This window comes from Haliaeetus albicilla, chromosome 6 (assembly GCF_947461875.1).
Source record: "Haliaeetus albicilla chromosome 6, bHalAlb1.1, whole genome shotgun sequence".
Lineage (NCBI taxonomy): Eukaryota > Metazoa > Chordata > Aves > Accipitriformes > Accipitridae > Haliaeetus > Haliaeetus albicilla.
Window position 1 is genome coordinate 23501732 of NC_091488.1, and position 23640 is coordinate 23525371.

The 23640-nt window shown below is 35.7% G+C and overlaps 1 protein-coding gene across 1 annotated transcript in view; it reads left to right on the forward strand.

Annotated features, from left to right (window-relative positions):
• Positions 1–12397: 12397 nt before the first annotated feature.
• TMPRSS15 (transmembrane serine protease 15) overlaps positions 12398–23640 on the forward strand; it is a 57392-nt gene continuing 46149 nt past the window's right edge. The window contains exons 1-7 of the mRNA XM_069785320.1: positions 12398–12542; positions 14089–14219; positions 14522–14589; positions 15430–15474; positions 17771–17913; positions 19650–19698; positions 22449–22543. Coding sequence (XP_069641421.1) covers positions 12398–12542; positions 14089–14219; positions 14522–14589; positions 15430–15474; positions 17771–17913; positions 19650–19698; positions 22449–22543 — 676 coding nt within the window. The remainder of the gene's footprint in view (positions 12543–14088; positions 14220–14521; positions 14590–15429; positions 15475–17770; positions 17914–19649; positions 19699–22448; positions 22544–23640) is intronic.

Here is a 23640-nt window from a genome sequence, read left to right on the forward strand (position 1 = left end):
ACTGACTTAAATATTATGCACAACTGTTTCAAAATTAAAAATGTTTTGTTCATTCAAAAATATAGACATTAAAAAACATTGAAGGTAATTGTTTACATATTCTCCCTCTTACATTTTAAGATTTAAATCAAAAATAATATATTTGTATCCCTGAGTTTATCTACAACAAAATGACTTTAGACTCACAGTTTCTTTCAACAGGTTCTTTTTAAAATTGTGTTTATCAAATAATTTCTTCATTGTTACATGCAAAATTTCACATTACTATAGAGAATAGTAATCAATAAGATCCTTTAAGAAACAAAATTTGTAATAATTAATGCCTGAATTACTCGTAGCTGACAGAAAATACTTTTTGCACATTATGTCACACTTTAGTCTATGCATTTTGGTGTTTTTCAGAATTCGTGAGGCTTTATTTATTTATTTATTTATTTATTTTTCCAGTATTTCTGCTATTTTTTTACCATAATTTGCAGGTTTTTAATCTGGATTTAATTTTTCTTCTAGGTTTCCAGCATGTCCTTATAACATGTTCTTTCTTTAATTTTCATCTTAGTAAATCTAAATCTCACTTGGACAGAATATCTCCTAATTCTCTGTATTTTTATTTTTCACTGAGGACTGATCTTTTCAATGGATGTTATTTATTAGAAATAAGGTGAAAATTCAGCTTTTAAACTTTATTTTTAAAATGTTTTGTCTCCATCTCTGTGACTTTTGAATGAGCAGGTGTACTCTGTTGACTTTCCCTGAGGCAGTGTAAATGCTATTAACTATCCCATCTTCACTGTTTCAAAAGTGTCCTGTTTTTCATACATCTTAGAAAACAATTTAGAAAAATTTTTGAACAAAAATATCTCTAATTATTTTGTTTCACATTATTCCTAGCCAAAAGAAAACAACTGAAATTATACAATAGCAATAAATGCTCTTTATGATTCCATTATCCTTCTATTTCTCAAATTTTTGTATTTTATATAAATATTATTGTTTGTATACTTGTATTATTACACTATTTAATAGGTATTTTACTAGACTGCTTCACCCTGAAAAATTGCCCTTTTTCTTTGTATTTGACTATTCATGTGATCACGTGTGACTGCAGTGAAAATCACTGCTCTGGGAGATTATGCTGCATTCAGCCTCCACATACTCTTTTTCTGAAAACACTACAAAAATGCATGTGATTACATAATTTGACTTTATAATTTATGACTTCCTTTTTCTCTTGGATAGACTTGATCTCAAAGATAAAGTCTCAAAGATGACCAGCAAGAACAAATATTACTGGGGTGGGGGGCAGGGGGAGGAAAATGCATACTGGTACAAGCAGGACATTAGTGCTCCAAATGAAACTGTAAGCTTTTTGAAGAAAGTCAAATGTTTGTTACAGTGTAGGAAAATATTTTATTTCAGAAATAAGAAAAAAAAATAAATAAATAAACCAGATTTATTTTTAATGCCTGTTCTTTTAGAAGGAGTCATCTGTCATGATTATTCTTTGTTACTTATTGAAAAAAAATAGAAACTTGGGCTTAATATTTGTTATAAAAGATGTGGGACTCCACTAATTCAGCATTTACAGATTCTGAATGTTACATCTGCATTGCCCTGCCACCCTAAATCTCTAAAAATTTGTTAGATCTATGGGTCCTTATTCCTCCAGAGCAGAGTGTTGGAGGCCAGTTTCTAGCAGACTGTGCTAAAATCTTTTTGTCCCCAAAACAACAACTCTAAATATATATGGATTTTTTTCCAGTTGGTAGTAACAGAAAAACCTTGCAATATAGTTGTACCCTAACAATGATGCCTTGGAATATATGTACAACTCAATCTAATCTCTGAATTTTAAGTTAAAGATTATTATTTTGTGACTAAAAATAGTTTAATTTTCCATTTATAATTTAAAGAATTGACAGAGGTATGAGAGGGGGTATTACACTCTTTTTTATCAATGGAATTGCCAGCTTGGTTCCACTGCTGTAATCTTTTGTTGCTTCTATATGTAAATGAAAAAGAACAGAGATCTCAAACCCATTTGCAGGGCTAGTACTTAATAAGACAAATATTTGAAGGTAAATTGATTCAAAATGAGTTGCTTATGCAAAGTTGGGAAAAATCAATGGGTTTATAGGGAGTATAGTGTACAGAATTTTGGAATTTCTGTGGAAATAACTGACATATTTGTTAGCTGGAAATGCTGAAACTCTTGTATACTTGGATAGCAAAAGTAAGATAGATAAATACAAAGTAAAATGCTGATATATTTGCAAACTTTAAAATTCTTTCTTTTAGAATTATACTGAAGGATCCCTTCCTTTTCCCTGTCCCTCCCTTCCCATGAGGGAAAGAATATTACATGAAATCTGAAATACCGGTCTCATCTATAGGGAATTTTTTGAGGCCTAATTTTTGGCAGCATTGCCATTTGGTCAGTTTCTAATAATTCTTTTACTTTTTGCCATGTTTCAGACTGACTTAGAAGAGGAACTGGTTTTCTCTTTTTGATTTTTATTTTCCTCCAAAGCATTATCAAATCTTTCAGAGTTGATTTACATTTGTATGTAAATCCTTCTGTGCAGAGTAGTCCTGTGTCTCAGTTGTCCAGTTTTCATTGGTTTTTGAGTGGCAATTCTGATTTTTAAATGAAGAAAAATTGAGGCTGAAAGCTTGTCATAGAAAAAAGCCATACAATTTCAAATATCTTTGTTAGTATTTCATGTGTTCTGTTACACTTGATACAAGGCATTTTTTTCCCCATTTTGGATAGACATTAAAATAAAGAAGTCATCAATTGTTTTAACAACAGGAAGATATAAAACTTTTTACAATTCAGCATCTTGGGAGCATTTAAATTGTTTCAAAAGAGATAGTCTTATTTTTGTAGCACTCAAAATGGATAATGAGGAACAATATGAACACAATGACCAAAATTTGAACTCCTGTTCAAATAGACGAGTCCAATTATATGAACGTTTGAGAAAGTAATTACATGCTTAGTTGACCTCCATTTCAAAATCTAAGAGCATTTTCCTCATCCTTCTGTGTTATCTGTCAGCTACTGTTAAAATAATTATAATGAAAAAAATAAAAATAAGAAACCCATTGTACATACTTTATTTTATTTCTCCATCATCTTGTCAAATGTCCAATGTGAAAAGTTAATTTGGTGTAAGAAGCTAAATGGATTATCACAGAGGTCTAACCTGGATGCCTTTCCACATGTGTTTAAAAGAATATAAATTATCTTTTGTTCAGTAGTTATTTTGTGGGTCAAGTACAGAGGACAAAGAAAGTAAGAGTGATCAAATTATTTAGTGGTCTAACTTTTGATCTGTGTTATCTTGTTCAAGGGATCGTGAAAGATGGAGTATAGTAGCTTATTTATCCGTTTCCTCCAAAACAAACACATAATTGTTGCCCTATTGTTACATTAGATGTAAAGTGGAATTTTTCAAAGGATTTTGCACTGATGTAATACTTCTTCTACAAGTCAGGCTCAGCTTCTACTGAAAGTTTTACCACAAATTTCAGAAGGAAAGGAGCAAGACTGAGGCTGAATGTTTTTGGAAGTATGTGCAGAGTATTTTTAATATCAAGAAATGTCATGCTGTCAAAATGCTTTGTAGTGTGCATATTTAGGGAGAGCAAGCTTATGCTTATGTTTGATACACTGAACACTAGGTAAATGCTTATCAGTGCTCTTTTACAGCTTCTTTGGCCTCAGCTTTCTCCTCATTTTGTCCATATTTATATGAGTAAACTCCAAGGATTTCAGATTTACTTCTTCCTATCTTCTCATTTAAATTGAGTATTCTCTGTCTGACCTGTGTACCTGATTTTCCTTTGCTCTGGCTGATGTGGTCAACCAGAAATAACCCCTATGAGGTGGTAGCAAATGGCATAATAATGGAGATATCTGAGGGTTTGTTTCTTATGGACTGCCTTTCAGAATCTCAGTCAGTTAAGAATGCTTTCACATCCATAATATAGCTACACAGGAGTACAAATATTGCATAAACCATACAGATTTCCCAAATAATTCCAAAGGATTAATACAGACAAACTGTCTTGGTCTTTGTAGTATTGATTGTATAGGTTAGAAATAGAGATAATTATTGCTTCTTAGGCATTTCTTACTCTTCCTGCTATGGAGATACTTATGGCTAGGGTTTTCCAGGGTTGTAAGAAAAGATATCAGTTTTAAATATGAGTTTGCCTAAAAGAGCCAGAGATTTAGCAAGATGACCTGGAGACTGGGACTTTTAAACCACTTAAATTTCAGAGGAACAGGTGCTATTCCAATTGTTTATAGTTAAAACTTAATGACCTTGTAAGCATATTCAGCTACCTGGTCTGCAGAACAGGGGATAGTAATGCCATGATCTGCAGTCAGCAGGGTGTTCAATAATTTATATAACACTCATGAAATACAGGTCTTAATGCTTTAATTTGTATTTGAACATGAAAATTCCCATTTTCTATATTTTTTTTGAGACACAAATTTTTGACTATGTATCAGGAATAACGGTTTGCTAGCTGGCATGTACAATCTTGGGAAAGGTTGCTGGAGACTACACAAAAAGATGAGGATGCATTTTAATGACAGTTGTTGAATATTTAAAAACAGTATTTTTCCCCATACTTTGCAGAGGTTATAGGTACCATGAAATGGTTTACATAGGATGGAAAGAGGTTAGACTAGCCGGTATCTAAGTCTTTGTTTCACACTTTTTTCTCTTCTGTGTTTTGTGGCCCCTTAACATGCAAAGAGATACAAAGTTTTTATTCCAAAGCTTCTTTAGAAACAAATATATACTGACAAAAACTTGTGTATCTAGTATAGAAGAAGTAGTTTGCATTTATTCTATCATTCTGAATAAAAGCTAAGGACAACAGAGGAGAACCATTCCTCTGCCATTTTAATTTTCTTTTCAACGCTTCCATATTGGCCTCTAAGACACAAATCTATATGCACAGTAATGTTGCTGTAATTGCTTTTATTCATAGAAACTATTACATTGTGGTAAATTTACTGCTATTTTCAACTACTGCTCCACATTGGCTTTTACATCAATTCAATCAGAGCAGCAGTAATATTGCTACTTCATCTTGACCTTTGTCTTTTACCTGCTTATTATGCCATTCAGCATTATCAGTTGAGTTAAGACTGATTCTTTCCCATGTGTGCCATATCTGTTCCTGCCTCTTCCTATTTACTTATCACAGTGAACTTTGCGCTGGCATGCTCTTTTCATTACTCAGACGGTTCATGCTATTTTGTTTTGTTCTGTTCTTAGCCTCCACTAACTAGTGGTTTTTTTATTAATTGCTATTATCTTCCCTTTGTTCCCATGATCCATGCCTTTTTTCTCCTAATAAGAAGGGGGAATATAAGGAAGCACATGCATCTAGGGGTCCAAAACCAGCTAATTCAATATGACCAAGTAACTTATTTTCTGAATGGAAGGCATCATGTTATACTCAGCTTACCTAATTTTAACTACCTAAAAATTAGACATTTATCTTAAAATATTTATTTATGCTGTTTCTTTAGCCAATGAAGAAGGATTGACTGCCTCCAGAAAAAAATTCTTCACCATTAGATGTCTAAAGTTGGGTGAAAGTCTTCCTTTACTCTCAGTGCTAGCTGTTAGCTCTGTGATCACTTCTGCTGATGTAAACTGGAGTCATCACAGATTTCCTTTCTGGATACTCTTAATCAGCCCCACTTTTTATTATAATCTATTAAAAACCATAAAACTCTGATTCTGACTTAAAATATGATTCTCTGATTCGGCGTTGGGAACTGCTGGAAAAGTAAGTGAATGTTGAGCTGCAGCTACCCAATGTCAGACAAGGTATTGATTGATCTGGAAAGAAACCTCAGTGCTGCCCTGTGGAATCTTTCTGGATATGTTTAAACAAGGCAATTTATGATTTTTTTGGTGCTGGTTTTTTTTTGTGGGGTTTCATTGTTGCTTTTTTTAAAGAAAGCTCTTCCTCCAAATTGTGGGAAAGGTAATATATTCCACTTCTGCTTTCTGTGCAATTTTTTTTTTTTTTCACCAAGCCGGTCTGAAGAATTACAACTGCTAATGACAGCAGTGCATTTTTAATTACTTTCCTGATATGGATCGATTAACATGGAAACAGAGTAGTTCTCAGTTATCCATTTGGGTCATTTCATTGAATAGTTAATTTTAATCCGTATTTCTGAACCCTCTTCAAGGGTGTATAAAATCCATGGGGGTTTTATGCTTTTTTTTTTTTTCTTTTTTGTTATAGGCTTATTGGAAGTCAGAATTTAATTAAATTGGGAATGCACAGAACAGCATGGATATTAGCTCATGTGATAGGAATCTAAAATGCCTCAGAACCCTTTGTCAGAATTTCAGTATGGTCTTCCATATAAAGAAAATATATCAGTTACTTAATTGCATTCAATTACCCATTACTGTATTATTTTGCACATTACACATCCCATCCGTTTAGTGATCACCCCTAGGAAACTAATTTCTTGTTAGTTGCATATGTGAAAGTATTTTGGGTAGTGTCTTAGAGCAAACACCCTTCTCAGATAACTCCATAAGCGGATCTTCCCGCTCCCAGTAAATCTTCCAATGTGATGAGACCTACCAGACATCAACTCACAGTTTTCAACAGTTGTTATTTCAATATAAACTTAGAGCCCAAATTTGCGGAACGCTTAGGGACTGAAGGCAGATACCACTGTCCAGTTCCCTTCTTTATCTTCCCACCTTCAACATACCTTAGCCTAATGGACACCTACATTACCCAGGCCTCTGAGCAGCTATACTTGTTAAATGACCCTGAAACCAGGCTGGTTTTTTGGTTTGGTTTTGGAGGGGTTTTTTTGTTTGGTTGGTTGATTTTTTAATTAGCTCAAACTGTATAACTTCAGGGGGAAAATGGAAACATTGTTCCTTCATACCTTTCACTTGATTAAAATGCAGGTCTTTCCAAATTCGTTCAATATTTTTGTGTTCTACAGCATAGTTTTTAATTAAATTTAAAGAGAAGAAAATTACTCATGACTTACATCTTTAATACTGTCTGCACTTTTAAAATTTCAGGATGTTGTCCAAGAACCTCAAGATAAGAAATACCAACCTAGAAAACTGAAGATTCATCAAGTCCTCCAAGTTGGATTATACTGGAAATGGGTGAAAATAGGGTTTATAAAAAGACTGTGTAGTCCTCTGCTAAGTCACTGCTCTCCGAAGCTATGTCTTACTGGGTCAAATATGCATGAGAAGATGTTTGACGACAGAACAGCACATTAGTGATGTATAATATGCCACTCTTAGTCAATCAATATTAAATAATGGATTACACAAAGAATCATATATTTTTAACTACTAAAAATTCTGATAACTTATTTAGTAAATGAGGTCCATGTTTTTCATTTCATATAAAGTTTGACAGCTGGCTGACTACTACTCATCCTCAATACAGGCAGTTGGAAGAGTGAAAAGTAATCAACATGTAGGGTTTGGATTTTTTAAATATGGCATGAGAAGTTGTACTTCTGTATGAGCATCCTGTTAAACTTCTTTTTATGATGTAATAGTAAAAATAAGCTTATAGTCTGTTTCTGCACTTTCAATGGAGATCCATTGATTTATTTTTTGCCTCCCTCTATGGAAGTCTGCATAGCAAAAGGGACAAACCATTTAGACTTCTGAAAACAGCTGACATAAAGCTGATTTTCATTTCATTTTGATAGGGGAGGGCAAGTCTGTGTGGGTAACCAAAACATTTTCCCACAGATAGCTAGCTATTAATGGGATGTCAGGCTTTAAATATGTTTGTCATAGACTGGGTATTAGAGGAATTATCTGAACACAACATCCTTTCTATGTTAGCACTCTTTTCACCCTGTGCTGGAGACTGATTGAACAATAAAATAAAAGCAGCCTAATAAGGGTACAAAACCTGTGGAGCTGCAGTTGTAGATGCAATACAAACAAACTAAATTGTGAATCTTTCAGGCTTCTATCATGGCAATGACCTATTTCTTTAAAAATGGTCTACTCTCATATTTCACTAGTATGACTATAATAATAATAATTCAAAAAAAATCAATTATCAATATTTAAATAAGTTGCCATGTTTCTCCTGTTCTGAACACATTAATAGAGTATTTGCCTTCGTACCATTTAAACTATTTTTAAATCATGGTATAATTGTTTAATCATACAGTTCACAAGCTGTATCATAAAACTAGAGCTTAGAAAATAATATGCAACGGATTTCATTAGTTTCCTATTTGCAAATTTTTTGCCAATAGAATTGAGTAATCTGGTTTATTATTTTTAATTTTATATTATTTTCTCCAGCGAATAATTTCTGTGCTGCAGGCTGTTCATGACCTGTGAATACTCACAACTCACAGTAGATGGAAATTCTCTCTAATCTGGTAGTAACATAGGTTAATGTTCACTCTTTTCCTGAATGGATGCCGCCATTTCATCAGTTTACTCATGTAACAAACCAACCAAATCCAACTTTCAAGAGTCCTATCAGTCTATAGAGTAAATGGAAGTGAAAAATAAACTTTAGAATTATAATCAAAAGAAAAAGTATACAGCTAAGACTGCAGAAGGAGAATGAACAGGAAGACAAGTAACTAAATGAGGAATAAAAGAGTCGAAGCAAGTGCAGTCAATGGCTAGAGGGAAGTTTGTAGTTACAGGATGTACTTGTCATTAAGAGACATAGAAATGGCCTGACAGAAACCTCATAAAGTTCAACCAAGTTCAGCAAATACAAAGTCCTGAATCTGGGATGGAATAACCCTATGTACCAGTACTGGCTGGGGGCTGACAAGCTGTTAGGGGTGTCTAATTGCTGCCTTCAGCTACCTAAGGGATGACTGTAGAGAAGATGGAGCCAGACTCTTCTCAGAATTGCATAGTGAAAGCCCAAGAGCCACTAAACACAAATTGCAGCAACTGAAATTCCAGTAAGATATAAGGAAAAAAAAAAATCACTATGCAGGTAGTCAATGCTGGCACAGGTGTTTTTTCCAGAGCAGTTCTGGAGTCTTCCACCTTGGAGTTATTCAGGTCTTGCCTGGACATGGCCCTGAACAGCCTGATCTAATTTCAGTTAGCCCTGGCTTGAGCAGGAGGTTGGACAAGATGACCGTCATAGGTCACTTCCAGCATAAACTGTTCTGCTTCTGTAATTCATGATTAATAGTAAGCTAGCATTGGCACAGTGTTGAAGTCTTCCCCCCTCATTTTGAAGATTTACAAATGAATATGTGAAATCATGGGTTCTCATATTCTTTTTTAACCAGCTTATAGTACTACAGACTACAATATGTTACAAACAAACTAATGAAAGAGCTCATTTAATTACTATCAGCTCAGTGTCCAGGGCTTGCCTATTAATTATTGCTACCATGACCTTGTTGCCAACTAGAATTGTTTAGCAATTGAATTCATTTGTAGGAGTCACAACTCCAGCTGGAGACTACCCGTGTTAAGTTATGTCCTTGGCCAGACTGTAATCAATGCATATGAGCGCAATATACAACTTGACAATCACATGCAAGGTGCTAGTAAAAGAAAACAACTGAACTGTAAATGCCCACAACTTTTACTTCTCTGGTTAATCACTTCACCATTAGGGCATAAATCAGAATTTAAAATGCAGTGACATCTTTGGGTAATAGTGTTTATCTTTTAACTAGTGATATACAATGTCAATGATACAAATAGTTAAATTATGCAAAATAAGACAGAGGAATGCAAAGTTCATCTGCACAAAACTCCTCAAATTTGTGACAGAAAATGTCTGATTAGGAATAAGATAGGAACAAACTAGTATTGTTTCCTGCAGCATGGACAATTGCAGTGAGTTAACCTTGTCTGGCTGCCAGATGCCCACCCAACCACTTCCTCACTCCCCTTCCACAGGACTGGGGGAGAAAATAGGAAAGGAAAGATCATAGGTTAAGATAAGACAGCGAGATCACTCACCAATTGCCATCAATCACAGGCAAAATGCACTCAGCTGGGGGAAAAATAGTTTAGTTTATTGCCATTTCCAAGTGGTGCAGGGGGATGGGGACTTTGGGGGGTTGCAGTCAGTCCATAACAGCTCCATTCTGCTGCTCCTTCCTCCTCACAGTCTTCCCCTGCTCTGGTGTGGATCCTTCCCATGGGTTACGGTCCTTCAGGATAAACCTGCTTCAGCCTGGGCTCTCCACAGATGTCAGTTCCTTCATGAAACATCCACCTGTTCCAGTGTGAGGTGAGATCCTCCATGGCTGCAGTGTGGGTACCTGCTCCAGCGTGGTCTCTCCAGGGGCTGCAGGGGATCCCTGCTGGAGCACCTCCTCCTCTCCTCCCCCTTTCCCCTCTGTGCCCGCAGGGTTGTTTCTCACACTTTTCCCCTCACAGCCGGGCAGCGTTTTGCCCTTTCTTACACAGGCTTTCCCTGCGGCTCCGCCGTGGTGGCAGCGGGGCTGAGCCGTGCCCTGCGGGGGGTCAGTCAGAGCCGGCTGGAACCGGCTGTGTCCGGCTCGGGGCAGCCCCAGCCTCTCCTCACAGAGGCCGCCCTGCAGCCCCCTGCCAGCGCCTGGGCACCTGCACGAAGTCCAACTATCATGTAATTATGTAATTCTGCTAGATGTGGAATAACCTAACATGTATAACTGAGCAAAGTGAGGTATTTAGAGGTATTCTGAACTTCTGTGATAGAGTGAATGTTCAGAAAAATATAGAAAATTAAAACCCTTGTAATGAAGGGTGTTAACATTATTGCTGAATAATCACAAATAGTTACAGAAATACTACTGTGCCACAGTTCAGCAAAGTGTTCAGCAGTACAAATTTAATCTCTTATGTGCACATAAGTATATATATAAACATGCGCACACATTTATATTCAAACATATGTTTGTGTGTCATACACAATATATACAAAAGCAATACTTACTTTAATTCATCTAGCATGATGACTCCAAAATCTCATTCATTTGCAGGATATAGACTGCTCTGTAAGGGCAATATGTTTCAACTGCCCTGAATTTTGTTTTAAAAACTTTGGTTTTAAGTAAACCATTATTTATTGTTAATAATGGGAAATATTACTGAATTTGTTTCATTGCGTTATGATAATACACTAAATCGAGGCTACTACTGTCAGGCCAAGATTTTGATTGTGATTTAGAGTGGTTTAAACCTATCACTTATGTTGCAGATGTTTTCAAATATCTCAGTTCTTAAAGACTGGGCAGAGAACTCTTAAGTCATTCAAGAGTCTTATTTTGAGCCTTTCTAATTTCTTCCCAATTTTTATTATCTCCATTTCTGTCAATTTACAGGTAGCTAGAGCCTCTTTCTTCCAAAGATTGCCTCGGACAAGTTTCCCTTTCCTTTTACAGGCGGGAATATGGCTGGTTTGCTCAGATTCTCCAGTTCCTTAAGGAGAGCTGAGGAATGTTATAGCATAAATCTGGATTTAGGACCTCTGATCCAGAGTCAAAAACAGTAGCTCACAGGGCATGAAACATAAAATCAGTATAACTTCACTCTTCTGGAGCTGATTTACTCAAAAGTTTTGACAGATTAAATTAGTAACAAAAAGTTTTGGACTGGATGGTACATTCTTTGTTTAATTTACTCTTGCTTTATTAAGGTTACAGCACTGGCCATCCACAATGCTTTAATGTTATCAAGGGCTTGCATCCCATGGCACATTTATGCCTGGCAAGAAAATATGAAACGAGCATACATTTCATAATATCTTCTCTGGTTAGTCCTCCAGATATGTGGTCAAAGAACCATGCTTTACACAGATTAAATTTTTACTGCTGAATTATTGTTCAGTGCTGAACACACTGCTGAACTATGGCACAGTACTAAACAACTCATTTGCCAGCATTTCCTATATATATAAAATTACTTTTAAAGAAACTTTTTAAGCAGAATGATGAAAGACAGGCTTTTACTGTTGCCCTCATGACTGCACTTGTGAAGAATTACCAAAAAAACCCTGTATAAGCAGTAAATCTGAAGGCAGTATTTTACATTAATTTTCACTTAAAAGTATCAAATTACAAGAAATAGTTCAAATCCAGTGACCAGCCTTACATTTCTGTGGTCTCACTTATTCTTTATCTGAGACATAATCTTAAATTCTTCCTTTCTGAAAAGATGTCTTTTCTTTATATTTGCATATCTTGTGTACGAATATGACTGTTCAGGAATGTTGTAAAAACCTACATCAATGAAGTTTTATGATGTAATTAATTTACAAGCATCTCCTATAAATATCTGTTCATGTGGATTATTACCGTCCTTTTCAGGTTGTGTCTTTTGTCAGTCCTTAATTCACACAAGCTTTCAAGACAGAAATGAAGCTGAAAAAATCATCTGATACGAAATATGTTCCTATTAGTTACTATGAAATGTTGTTTGCTTCTCTGCTTGCAATTTTTCTGTGTGTTTGTGTTGGACTGATTGTACTTTCATGGTTATCAATCCAGGAGTTAGAACGAGGTAAGTAGCCAACCTTTATCCTTTTCAGTTCTTCAGTAGACGTTCAGACTTTGAAGCCAGTGGTGTTGTCATTGTAAGTATATTTCATATTTCATGCTATGCTTTTAATGCTGGGGGGAGGGCTGGGGGCGGGGGGGGAGATTAAGTTTTCCTCTTCTCCTCCCCTGGAAATTGATGTGAACAAAACAGGCAAAAATACAAGCAACTGAAGCATGTCCTGAAGCCTTAGAAATGAATATTCATGGTTTAGAATTTGGGAGAAGTCCCTGGAATGCAATCCAAGCTATAAAGCTTTGGTTATTCAATTGCATTCATCAACTAGAGAAGGTAATACGGCAAATTGTGGATTTTTGCTTTTTTCTCCACATATGATGTTTGACTCAGAAAGACATTGATAATCCACTGAAGTCTGTGGGGAGCTTTAGGTGTCCTACATTTCTTGGAACCTTTTCATTTTTATTAAAAAAATATATATTTTAAAGTAATTTATTGGTGTGAAAGAGATCCTGCATTAGACAGACAGCCCCCAGCCCTATGTAAAGTTAAGGTAAAGTCATTCTTAATATTTAGCCAATGCTCACAATGTGATAGAATCAAGCTACTGATACACAAAGTAAGCTGAATTTAAAAAACAACATAGGATGATTTTTAAATGGAACTGAAATTTTGGTTTAAAGGTCTTGTTTATTATAGTGTTTATTAGTTAACTGCTTTTGTCTTGAAACTCCTTTTAGATGTTAATGCCTTCAAACACAAATTAAAAATACCACTAGTACTGTAACTGGTAAGCAAAAGGCATTTTCTATCAATCATCAGCCACATTAATTCAGGTTTTATCTGAAAATTTCCAGTGCATTACACAGTGAGAAAGTATTTTTAATGTATAATGTATATGTATAATGAATTGCTTTATGCATACCTCATATGCTGTAACATATTAAAAATCAAGATTGAATTTGCAGTAAGGACCAGTTATCTAGTTTCCTCATAAATCCTGCTAGCATTTAATGCATGTATTGGTAAGAAAGGTCAGGTCAAAAATAGTTTAATTAGTCTGACACTAGTGTTTCCAGTGCTGTTATCAAAAACAGTGTACATTTATATAAAAAGTGCACAACATTTAATAAAGTGCAAAGTAGTAATTCTTAATATTTTTAATCCAGAACACACAAAAAACTCAAAATTCACTAACTATTATTCTTCCCATGTATTTTTGTCCCTTGTGTTAAACTTAACTGGACATACCATTGTGCCCTTTATCCATTCACAGTGCTGCTGGAAAACAGCATTTTAACAGAATTGAAAGTAATGAGAATCAAGGACAAATAGTATTCATAAAATATGTTTACAGTTGTAACTATTGTAAACATTGAAAAATGTCTATCACTTTTAAAATCAGCATAAGCAAAATATCTCTGATTACAAAGCAGAACAGAAAGCTAACAGTTATTGTTTTGATGATCTATGTGGAGTAAAAGCTAATGTAATGTTTTTCATTTTTCTTCTATATAATTCAAAACAATGAATTTTATTTTTAATTATGCAGCTGAAGCAGATGGGAATACTCATGGTTACATGGGAACATTTGAAATACTCTCTGGGACATCATTCACTCCTGCTTTGCAAAACAGATCATCAACTGATTTCAAAGTCCTTGCCTTTGACGTTGAACAATTGGTAAGAACCTATTGGTCTCTGGTTAATTCAAGACTATTTGATAGGTACATTAATTCCCTAACACAACCTGCTGTTGATGGCTTTTTCCTCTCCCCAAAATGAGGTATTTCAGGTCCTAAGCCTGGTCAGAACTCAATATATTCCTTATTTGTGAAAATAAGTGAAAGATCAAAGAAAAAGTTTTCTTCTGTAGTCTAGATTTGGGAAGGAAAAATTATTTAGCATTAAAACGATGAATGCAGTGTACAATTGGGTGTATTTTTAATTACTGTATTTGTTCAAGACTTCTCTTTTCCATATAGATACAAAAAGTTTTTCAAGAAAGTGATCTGAAAAATGAATTCAAGAGATGTGAAATTTCCCAGTTCAAGTAGGTACAATTTAATTAAACTTTGCAAATAAAGGTCAAAAGTCCTCACTTAGCTATTTCTCTCAGTAGTACTTACCAATACCTTGCTTTCCAAGAGATCCTTGGGAACATCCTATATTATTCCTTTCATGTCTTATCTCTTCCAAGTGCTGCTGTGGGAAGTTTGACACCAATGTGTTTACTGGGGCAAACTTCCTTCTCAGACTCCTATAAGTCCATGCCTGGACCAAACCAGTAAGGCTGAGCCCTAAGACCAGCTCACAGAACCTCTATATTTTAAAGAATTGTTAATTTTTTTTTTTTTTTCCTCCAAGGTTTATTAGTTGTGCTATGTTTGCAGGATTGCTGGCCCTTGCTATCTAGAAGAAAGTTCAGGTTAGAGATCTGCTGACATAAGCTCAGATGAATGGAAATATACTCCTATGTCCCTATGGACATGAATTCACTTAACTTACTTTCCTTAGGGTGTTAGCAAGTGAGGCTGTCATTTGACACCAGGTAAAGCTGCACCCTGTATGTCCTGAAGAGTCTATAAAATAGGTCCAGTAAGACCTGCTTCATTTATTGAAGCTTGTTTGACCTCATTTTTCAATATCCTGTTATGTTGGTTGTCCTACTGAAGGCCAGCTGGCAAAGAAGTCCAGTATATGCAGTGAGGTCTGCAGTGTTAATTCCATCTGCACTGTTCTTAATAAGGTCCTGATTCAGCAAAACACATGTAATACTCTGTCCCATTATTAAACAGTTTCAGAAGACGCTTCCTATGCAGAACTTTATAAACTCAAGGGGAATCATGTGCTTTTGTGTTGTGCTTTGTTTTATTGTTGTGTTTTTCTACAGGAAATCTGAAGATGGCCATGAAAGATTCAAGAAGTCAGAAACTGGGTAATTGCATATGACAAAGTTTACTTAAAATATGGGCAAGAGGCAATGATGCTATTAATTTAGAAACTTCTTCAGTGGACAGTGAACAGATGAAAAAATACATCTTTAGAGATTGGATAAGGCCTTCTAAAGAGCATATGAAGCTTCAAGACATATCTTTCCTCCAAAAACATCCTGTAGGATTAGAAGAAAAAAAATTTAATAGTCCCTGGCACTATCGAGTTAGAAAGAAAAATGGGAAAGGTAAGGACAGTGAAGTAGGTAGGAAACTACCTAGAAAGGAAAGGATATCAGTTTGTGCTGAGCTTGCTAGTAGGAAGCTGCTTAGACTGGGGGGCAGATCTCACATTATCATTAGGAACTTGGGCTTTAAATAAAGAATGGTCTGATGACACACTATGATAGGCAAGAACAAAACAGAGGACAAAAGATTAACACCCTAGTAGAACTGGAAGACTTTGAGAAACGAGTGATGTAATTAGTTATCCTACAGGTGAGACCACAAAATTAAAGAAAAGTTTACATTACATGATGACAAATGATGCAATTCTGTGATACCAGCTGTTCTTGTGATATAAATGTTGTCTGTAAATACATAAAGTGGATAAATATTCAGAGGAGACAGTTCATTTGAATGACCATGCTTGCAAAAGAAAAATGGATATTAGCAAGCTGTGAATACATGCATGTTGAAAATGGGAAGCAGATTTGAATTAGAGCAATCTTTTGATTGGAATAGTGAGGGCATAAACCTAATTAGCTAGAAAGGTGGAGAATGATCACTTTATGAAGGATTTTATAACATCAAGGGAATGGAGTACACAGTGGTAGGAGTAGGTCACTTCCAGGTTTTTGTCCTCGTGAAGGTAGATACAGTCAGCACAATTTGGTTTCTGCACATAGAATGGGACTCTTCTCATCAAAATCTGGGCATCAAAGATGGAGACGTCTCTGAGCTAGTTGCTCAAGGCTCTCTTTGTAAGTGATGGGTTTTTAGAGTTTTCTCATCTGGTCAGTTTAGATGCCTTTTTTAGGGGGAGATCAATTATGCCAAAGAACAGCTTATGTCTTTCCAACAACTGCAATAGGAATCTAGGTATCTGCACTGTAAATATCTATATTTGGTAAAACCAATTCCACAGCTGTATCTTGACACAAATACCACAGAAATCACAGAAAAACCTGATGTCAATGAATGTTGGATCTGGCTTTTAACACATCAGTAAGGATCTGCATTCATTTCTGCTTTGAAATAATAATTGAAATATTACTTTGTCTCAGAAACTATTTTCTAGTTGACTCTTTTCATTTAAAAAGTGTTTACCCCTTTGGGCAATCTCCTTGTTATTTCACCCTTGAAACTCTGCTGAGTCACAAGGATAGCAATAAAAGCTTTTGTTTGCTTAGCATGGCCCAGAGGTTATCAGAAACATGTAAGAAATTAAAGAGACTTTTTCCATATATTGCAAATTGCAAACTAAGCTTAGCAAAATGGCAGGATTAATCACCTCTTACCAAAAAGCACTACTGAGTCAGTTGCAATTGGGTAGTATAAATGCTTAAGAATAAAAAAGTTTGAACCTAAATTTAAGTAAATGGAGAAAAACTTTAGCAAGCATCATACTTTGATGCTACCTTAATCTAGCTACAAATATAAAACTTAATAATAGTATCTAGAAGGGACAGCAGAGAGCAAATAGAAAACACTCTGGCAGAAATTCAGGCCCCATAGAAGTTAAATGTGGTTTAACCACTGATTTCAAAATATCTGTGCTTGCAGCCATTACTGTTTCCTTATGAGAATCCAGGCAATCACACAGCAGATCCTCACAGATGCAGAATCCACAGATTCTTTGCTTTATAAAAGTGATCACTTTGTATTATATTTTTATAACATGAATATATTATATAATTTTCATAACACTTCAAGGTTCACAATCAATATTTTAGGGCTTAAACTAGGAGACCTGTTGAATAACAATAAACCTACTTCTCCTTTAGTTTATCCAAATTCAGCTCCATTGCAGCAATTGATATGGATGTTGTTTTGGTTTTTTCCCACAGTGAAAATAAGAGTAGATAAAGGAAAAAAAAACTGTTTCTCCAAGGTTTAAACCAACCTGATAATTAAGAGGTGTTCCTTTATGTGTCATCTTTGCCAGCCAACACTTAAAGAAACCCTGACTTTGCAAATGAACCCTTGTTGGAAAGAAATACTGTCTAGATGATAAGTCATATAGCAAATTTACTTCATTAGCTTGTATAACTAATCAGCTTTTCTGTTTTGTATTGCTAGTGTTGTTGTGATCTTCAGCCTTTATTTTACCCAGATGGTAACAGTTGAGAAAATAAAAAATGAGCTGGTTTTGGGTTTCAACGCAAATAAAACTAATCTTACCCAGACTTTGAAAATTGATGTGAACAGCATACAAGTCACAGGTAATGCTAGTAAAAATTTTTTTCTCTGTAGAATCCCTTGAGAACTACAGGTAACATGAATGAAAACTTTGGCTCCTAAGGGAAAACTTTGGCAAAGGGATTGTTACTTATGCTTATGGGTACCCTCCTTCCCCATTACAGAACTTTAAGTAGCAGCTGAAAGAATCATTTACAACCTTGTCAACTAGAAAGTATGAGTCAGCATTGTGTGTTCACTAAGCAGGGAGTAAAGGACAAAGTTGTGATTTCCCAGTGAAAACCACTCAACTTCGTGTCTTTTATGTAGCATAACATTTCTAATTTCATTATCCCTTAAATTAAAGCAATTAAGCCCCAACTGTGTTGTTTCATAAGTAAATGCAATTGCCATTTTGTTTTGCTAAAGAATAAGGAAAAGGGCTCAGCCTCACAGTGAGTGAAGACTTATTTATTGAAAAGATTTCAGTAAGAACAACAAACTGAATACAGAGTGTGGCTTCTGGACAAGTATGCCCAAGGAACTGACTTCATATTCCTCTAAAGCTTAGGTAAAGTGTAAATGGGAAAAAAAGGCATGTGGCTTTAAAAATTAGGTAGTTTTAAATTCTGCAAATATATAAATATAGTGATTTTATGTAAGTACCAGAAAATTTATCAAAGCCTAAATGGAAGCCCAAAGAGATCAATGGAAATCCTTGTTTTTACCTCAATAAGCTTCAAAACAGACCTTCACTGAGAGTGAGGATAAAAAGTAATTTGAATCCTTTGAAGTGGAAGTTGATTAGCTGACATTTGAAGACCTGCTGGAGATACTATTAAGTAGCAACTGATTGCTTTAAGGAGAGTGGGACATCTGGTGTGCAATGTCTCTTACTCTATTCTAAAAGGTACGTTTTTTGCTAAGTACTTCAGGTATTCAAAAGCTAAATTCAGAGTCTTGACATCTTTATTTCTCTTTACTACTTGCACCACATATAAGAAGTTGTTCTAAATAACTGCACATCACTGTTGAAAGTGATTGCTCATTATACTTCAAAAATGTCACCAAATAAAATTATGAAGAGCTTTTTAAAAGATTGTATATCTATTGATGAACTTTGAAGTAGTCAAACTTTTCTTGCTGCGGATCATTAAAATGCCTCTTTTCACATGAGATACCATCTGTCCATTCCATTAGGAGTGCTTCAATAAAATAACAACTGTAACTAATTAGCGATCATAATCATATATGGCACTTTTGCATCCTATATCTCAGTATGTTCTGCAAGAGAAGTCCTGTTCCTATTTCAGAGGAGGAGGCAACTACAACACAGGTGTGGCTAACTTGAAATCACAGTTTTCACAGTGATTAGAAGTAACTTATTTTCTTGCGAATTATCCCAGGTTAATTTTAACTCATTTATCTGATCTAAACACTGTTCTATAAGACACAGGTGCTCTGAAAATCTCCATCGTATAAAAAGTGTCAAGACAGAGATTTCCCAGATGAAGACATTTTATATGCAATACAATGAATGGGGATTGAGGATTGAAAGGGATTAATATAGACCTTTCCTCCTTAGGAAGATCATAGAGTTTGAGAAAAGGCTGGGAACAGGGTGAGATGTTCAAAAGGAAGGAAGCAGGACACTGCTAGTGATTTAAAGAGAAGTAGTCACAGCTGATTTATTTTTTTTTATTTAAACTTTCTTTCTGAGTTGTGTAAAACTAGATATTGTGCTATAAAAGGAGTTTATAACGAACTTGCTTTCTTCCAGTAGCTGCTGAAACTCTTACTACAATGATGCCTTTAACTTCACCAGGTCAGTATCTTTCATAAAACAGAAACTATTTTTTTTTACAAATACATGAAGAAACATAAGACTTGCTGTTCAGGTAGTATAACGTAGTAACGCTGCCTTAGCTGTAACTAGGGCTTGACTTTTAGGGTCCATTCAGTGATAGTTAGCTGCCCTTCATTGTTTCTGACCATTTGAGCAAGCAGTGATCTGAAGTCTGTACAAAAGCTGTAAGACCTTAATTAGTGAATGAAAACAGAAGTTGAGTCTCCATCAGCCAGCTGAGTGTCAAGCTGAAGTTTTCACAGATTTAGGCAGGTAGATGAGGCTGGGGAGTCCTACTCTCATGCTGTGATTACCAATATAGTGAGCAATGTTGATTGATAGACTTTCCTTCCCCTATCACTGGAAGTCTTAGGATGATAGGGTATGAAGCAGACACAACTCCTTGGTCTCACAAATTCACTGACTACAAACCTGCCAAAAGTCAGTCAGAGAGCTGAATAATACAGCAGGTGCTTTGTAGCACTACATGCAGGTCGAGTTGTTGCATACAAACTGCATACAAATTATCACATACAATTCTCCAGGGCAGGGTATCAGACCAGGAGCTTTGTGCAATTTCTGTGAGCTAAAGAAAGGCACCTATGAATATAGGAACCAAGTATTTACTGCTAGTCTAATTACAGCCATAACAATGAAAGTGTTGTATTAGTCTAGTTACAGGCTAACGCATATAGTCCAAAGTGTACAACTACTACAGCTTATTCCCAATGATACAGTTAAAACTGCTAACACACGAATTTTCTCTTATCTATCCGTTCCTCTGGTATGCTATCTCAATGCTCCTCTGAGTCCTAAGTTCAATGGTGCTAATCATCCTCAAGAAGAAATGGGGAGGTGTGGGTGTGGTGGCAGGGGAAGTGAGTTGGGAGTTGTCAGCACCCCAGGCTGGAATGGAATAATATTCTTGGTCTGGATTCCTTCCCACTTGGTCCTAGGTCTGCTTGGGGTCATTTTTGTATGTTTGCTAACAGTGTCTGCCTCCTTGCTCTTTTTTTTTCAGTCCAAATCCCACGATATACCTAAGTTTTACCATATGTGGTATGTTTACATCTGCTGGTGCTTGGGTTTTGGCTCTGTTCACACTAAAACCATCCTCACCCACCTCACATGTTACTTTAGTGAGATCACACAGTAATTGACCATTTGTGATTTGTGCTTATACCACTGATGCCTCTGTCACTGTCCTGTGCTTTTCCTCTCATGGTTTTTGCTGTCAACTTGTGCATGCACTTTTGGAAGTGCCTGTAACAGTCCCAATTTTTTTCAACAGTCTTCAAGAGATAGCTTCCTGATAATTGTTTCATTAGAACTGCTTGCTCATGCATGCACCTGTGTTTTAGGTCTTTGAATGTTTCATTCCTTCCAAAATAGTGATCCTTTAGGAAATATGTAGACAGATATGTAGGTAGATATGTATGTATATAACACTTTGGAAACTACTGTGAAGATATGAATGAAGCTTCCTTCTTTGAATGTAGCTGTGTGAGAGCAACAGTCCATCCAGCTGCACCCTTCCTACACCTTCTGCTGGGCCCTCCTCTCCCTCTGTCTGAGGAACTGTGTCTTTAAAGTTGCTGACATAGAACGGTGCATAATCCATTTAATGCAAAATGTCCTAGCTTAGCTTAATAGTGTTTGCTAAATAAGCATGTTTTGATAGAAAATTGGTAGGAAGTCCTCATGCAAGTTTGTGCACTAGTACGTCTGAGAGAGCAGGAACATCTAACAAAAGTAAGTCTGTGTTGGCCAATGATCAGCAACTTCTGCCAGCAAAACTGATAGGTGACAAACTATAGACAAGGCAAGAAGGCTTTACCGCATCTCTTACTTTATTCCTTCTGGCCTTTCATCTTATAAACTAAGGGAGAGGATCCATTAACTGTAGTGACATGGGGATCTTTTTCAGCTGAGGACATCATCATCCTACTCACGTATTTGAGTCTTAATCTAGAAAGTAAAAATAGTAAACAGGGATGCTAATGCAAATTCAAAGTGGGAAAAAAAGACTATTGGGGAGCTGGAAACACCAGGGCCATCCTCAGTGATTTTTATTAAAATCACATCTAAGTAGAAATTGTGTTGGAGCAATCACAAATAAGCATTCCATTTTTCCAGAATGTTTTGCAGTTTACTATCACTAATACAAATCTACTTATTTACCTAGGCATTTGTTCATGTGTAAATATGTATACACACAGGTATGTATGTATGCCTGTATGTAAATATACAAATACTAGAAAGATTTGAGGCTTCTCTCCTCACACTGTGATAACTGATTTGTTTAGCAATCTTATTTATAAGAAAATGTACATACACATTATAGTACTAATATTAAAGTTGTCATAACTTATCTTGTTTCAGCAAATCCCGTGACTCTAATTACAAGCTCCCTGACACCATCTTCAGGTTAGAACTTTTCCCTACCAGGGAAAGACAAGAAAGTACTGCTGTTATTTTAATAGGAAAAAAACCCTGAAAGTCTTTTGAAGTTATTGAAAAGCATGTGACTAGTGCTAAAAGAATGAGATTTAAAATACACTTGGGTTCCACATTATTTTTCTTATGTTTATTGTGACATTTGACCTTTAGGATCAAGCCACTCAAGCTGGTGTTACCATATCATTACCTAAACTGGAGTGTGTGGATACAGCAAATAATGCAGATATAAGAGCAGACTAGCTGCTGCTTAGTTCTGCCCAAGCAACTGCAGAGGTGCTGCCAGAGAGCAAGAAGTAGAGTTCTAACTTTGGGTTGTGTTTGCCCAGGTTCAGGACAGCTCACCACAAGCAAGTTCTCAACAACTGTAGGTAGGTAACTACAGACAGGGAGAAGCAGGGAGTGTATATGAAACAATCTGAGATCTCAGAATTACACTGTTTGCCTACGGCCTCTTCTCACATTATTAAATTCTCACATTCCATTCCTACAAATACATGATATGTGGGTTTACCTTTGATTTGACCAAGGAGACCTCTTCAAGGAGAAGGGACTTCTAAGACTGTACATTCTACAAAAATGGTATATGTGTTGTGTATATTGACACTTCTACTGACTGCTCATTTTTGTTTCCTATTATTTCTTCGGGCTCTTTGGGGGGAAAAAAAACAAAAAACAAAAAAACCCCAACCTGTTAGCAAATTCTCACATGACTTCCAATGGACAGAAAGCCAAAGCTGTCTGAATCTTTGAAAACCTTCCCTAGCCTTATTAAATGGTGAAATATATATGACATTTACAAGCATTTTCAAATGGGTCTAATGTATTTACTGCCATTTTTTAGCTGAGTATAGCAATTACATTGCAATTTAGGGTAATTTGCTGTTTAAAAAAAAGTCAAAATGTTTTACTAGAAAATGTTAATTTCTTTCTATCCAGTAGGTGGCAATGCTGTTTAGTTTTCTGAGTGAAGACTAAACCTAGAATTGATCATGTCGTATGTAAACAATGTTTTCTTGCATATTGGGCTTGTGCAACACATATTCCTAGATTATTGGTTGGGGTTTTGTTCTGGGTCTAGAACACACAGTTTCGTCTCTGTTCATCTGTGGCCATTCATTGGCACTGTATCACTTCCAACACTTGACTAAACTATGTTTGGTTTGCTTCAATTACCAATTGGATGCAACATGGCAGTTCTTGCTTTACAGTGTCTTCATTGTTAACAGTGAAAGTGTTTTGTAAAGCACTTTGAAATATTACAATACATCCAAACCAATTTCAGTCCTTGTCACTTATACTGATATACAATACAATATCATACAAGCATTCACTTAATCTGATTACAGAACTAACAGTTTTATGAAAAAGTAAATCAAGCAATAATGGTTAGAAGCTGCAAGATCAGTTTTACAAATTAATATTTTTCCCTCTTGCATAAGAAATTTTTACTTTTTTCTGTACTTCA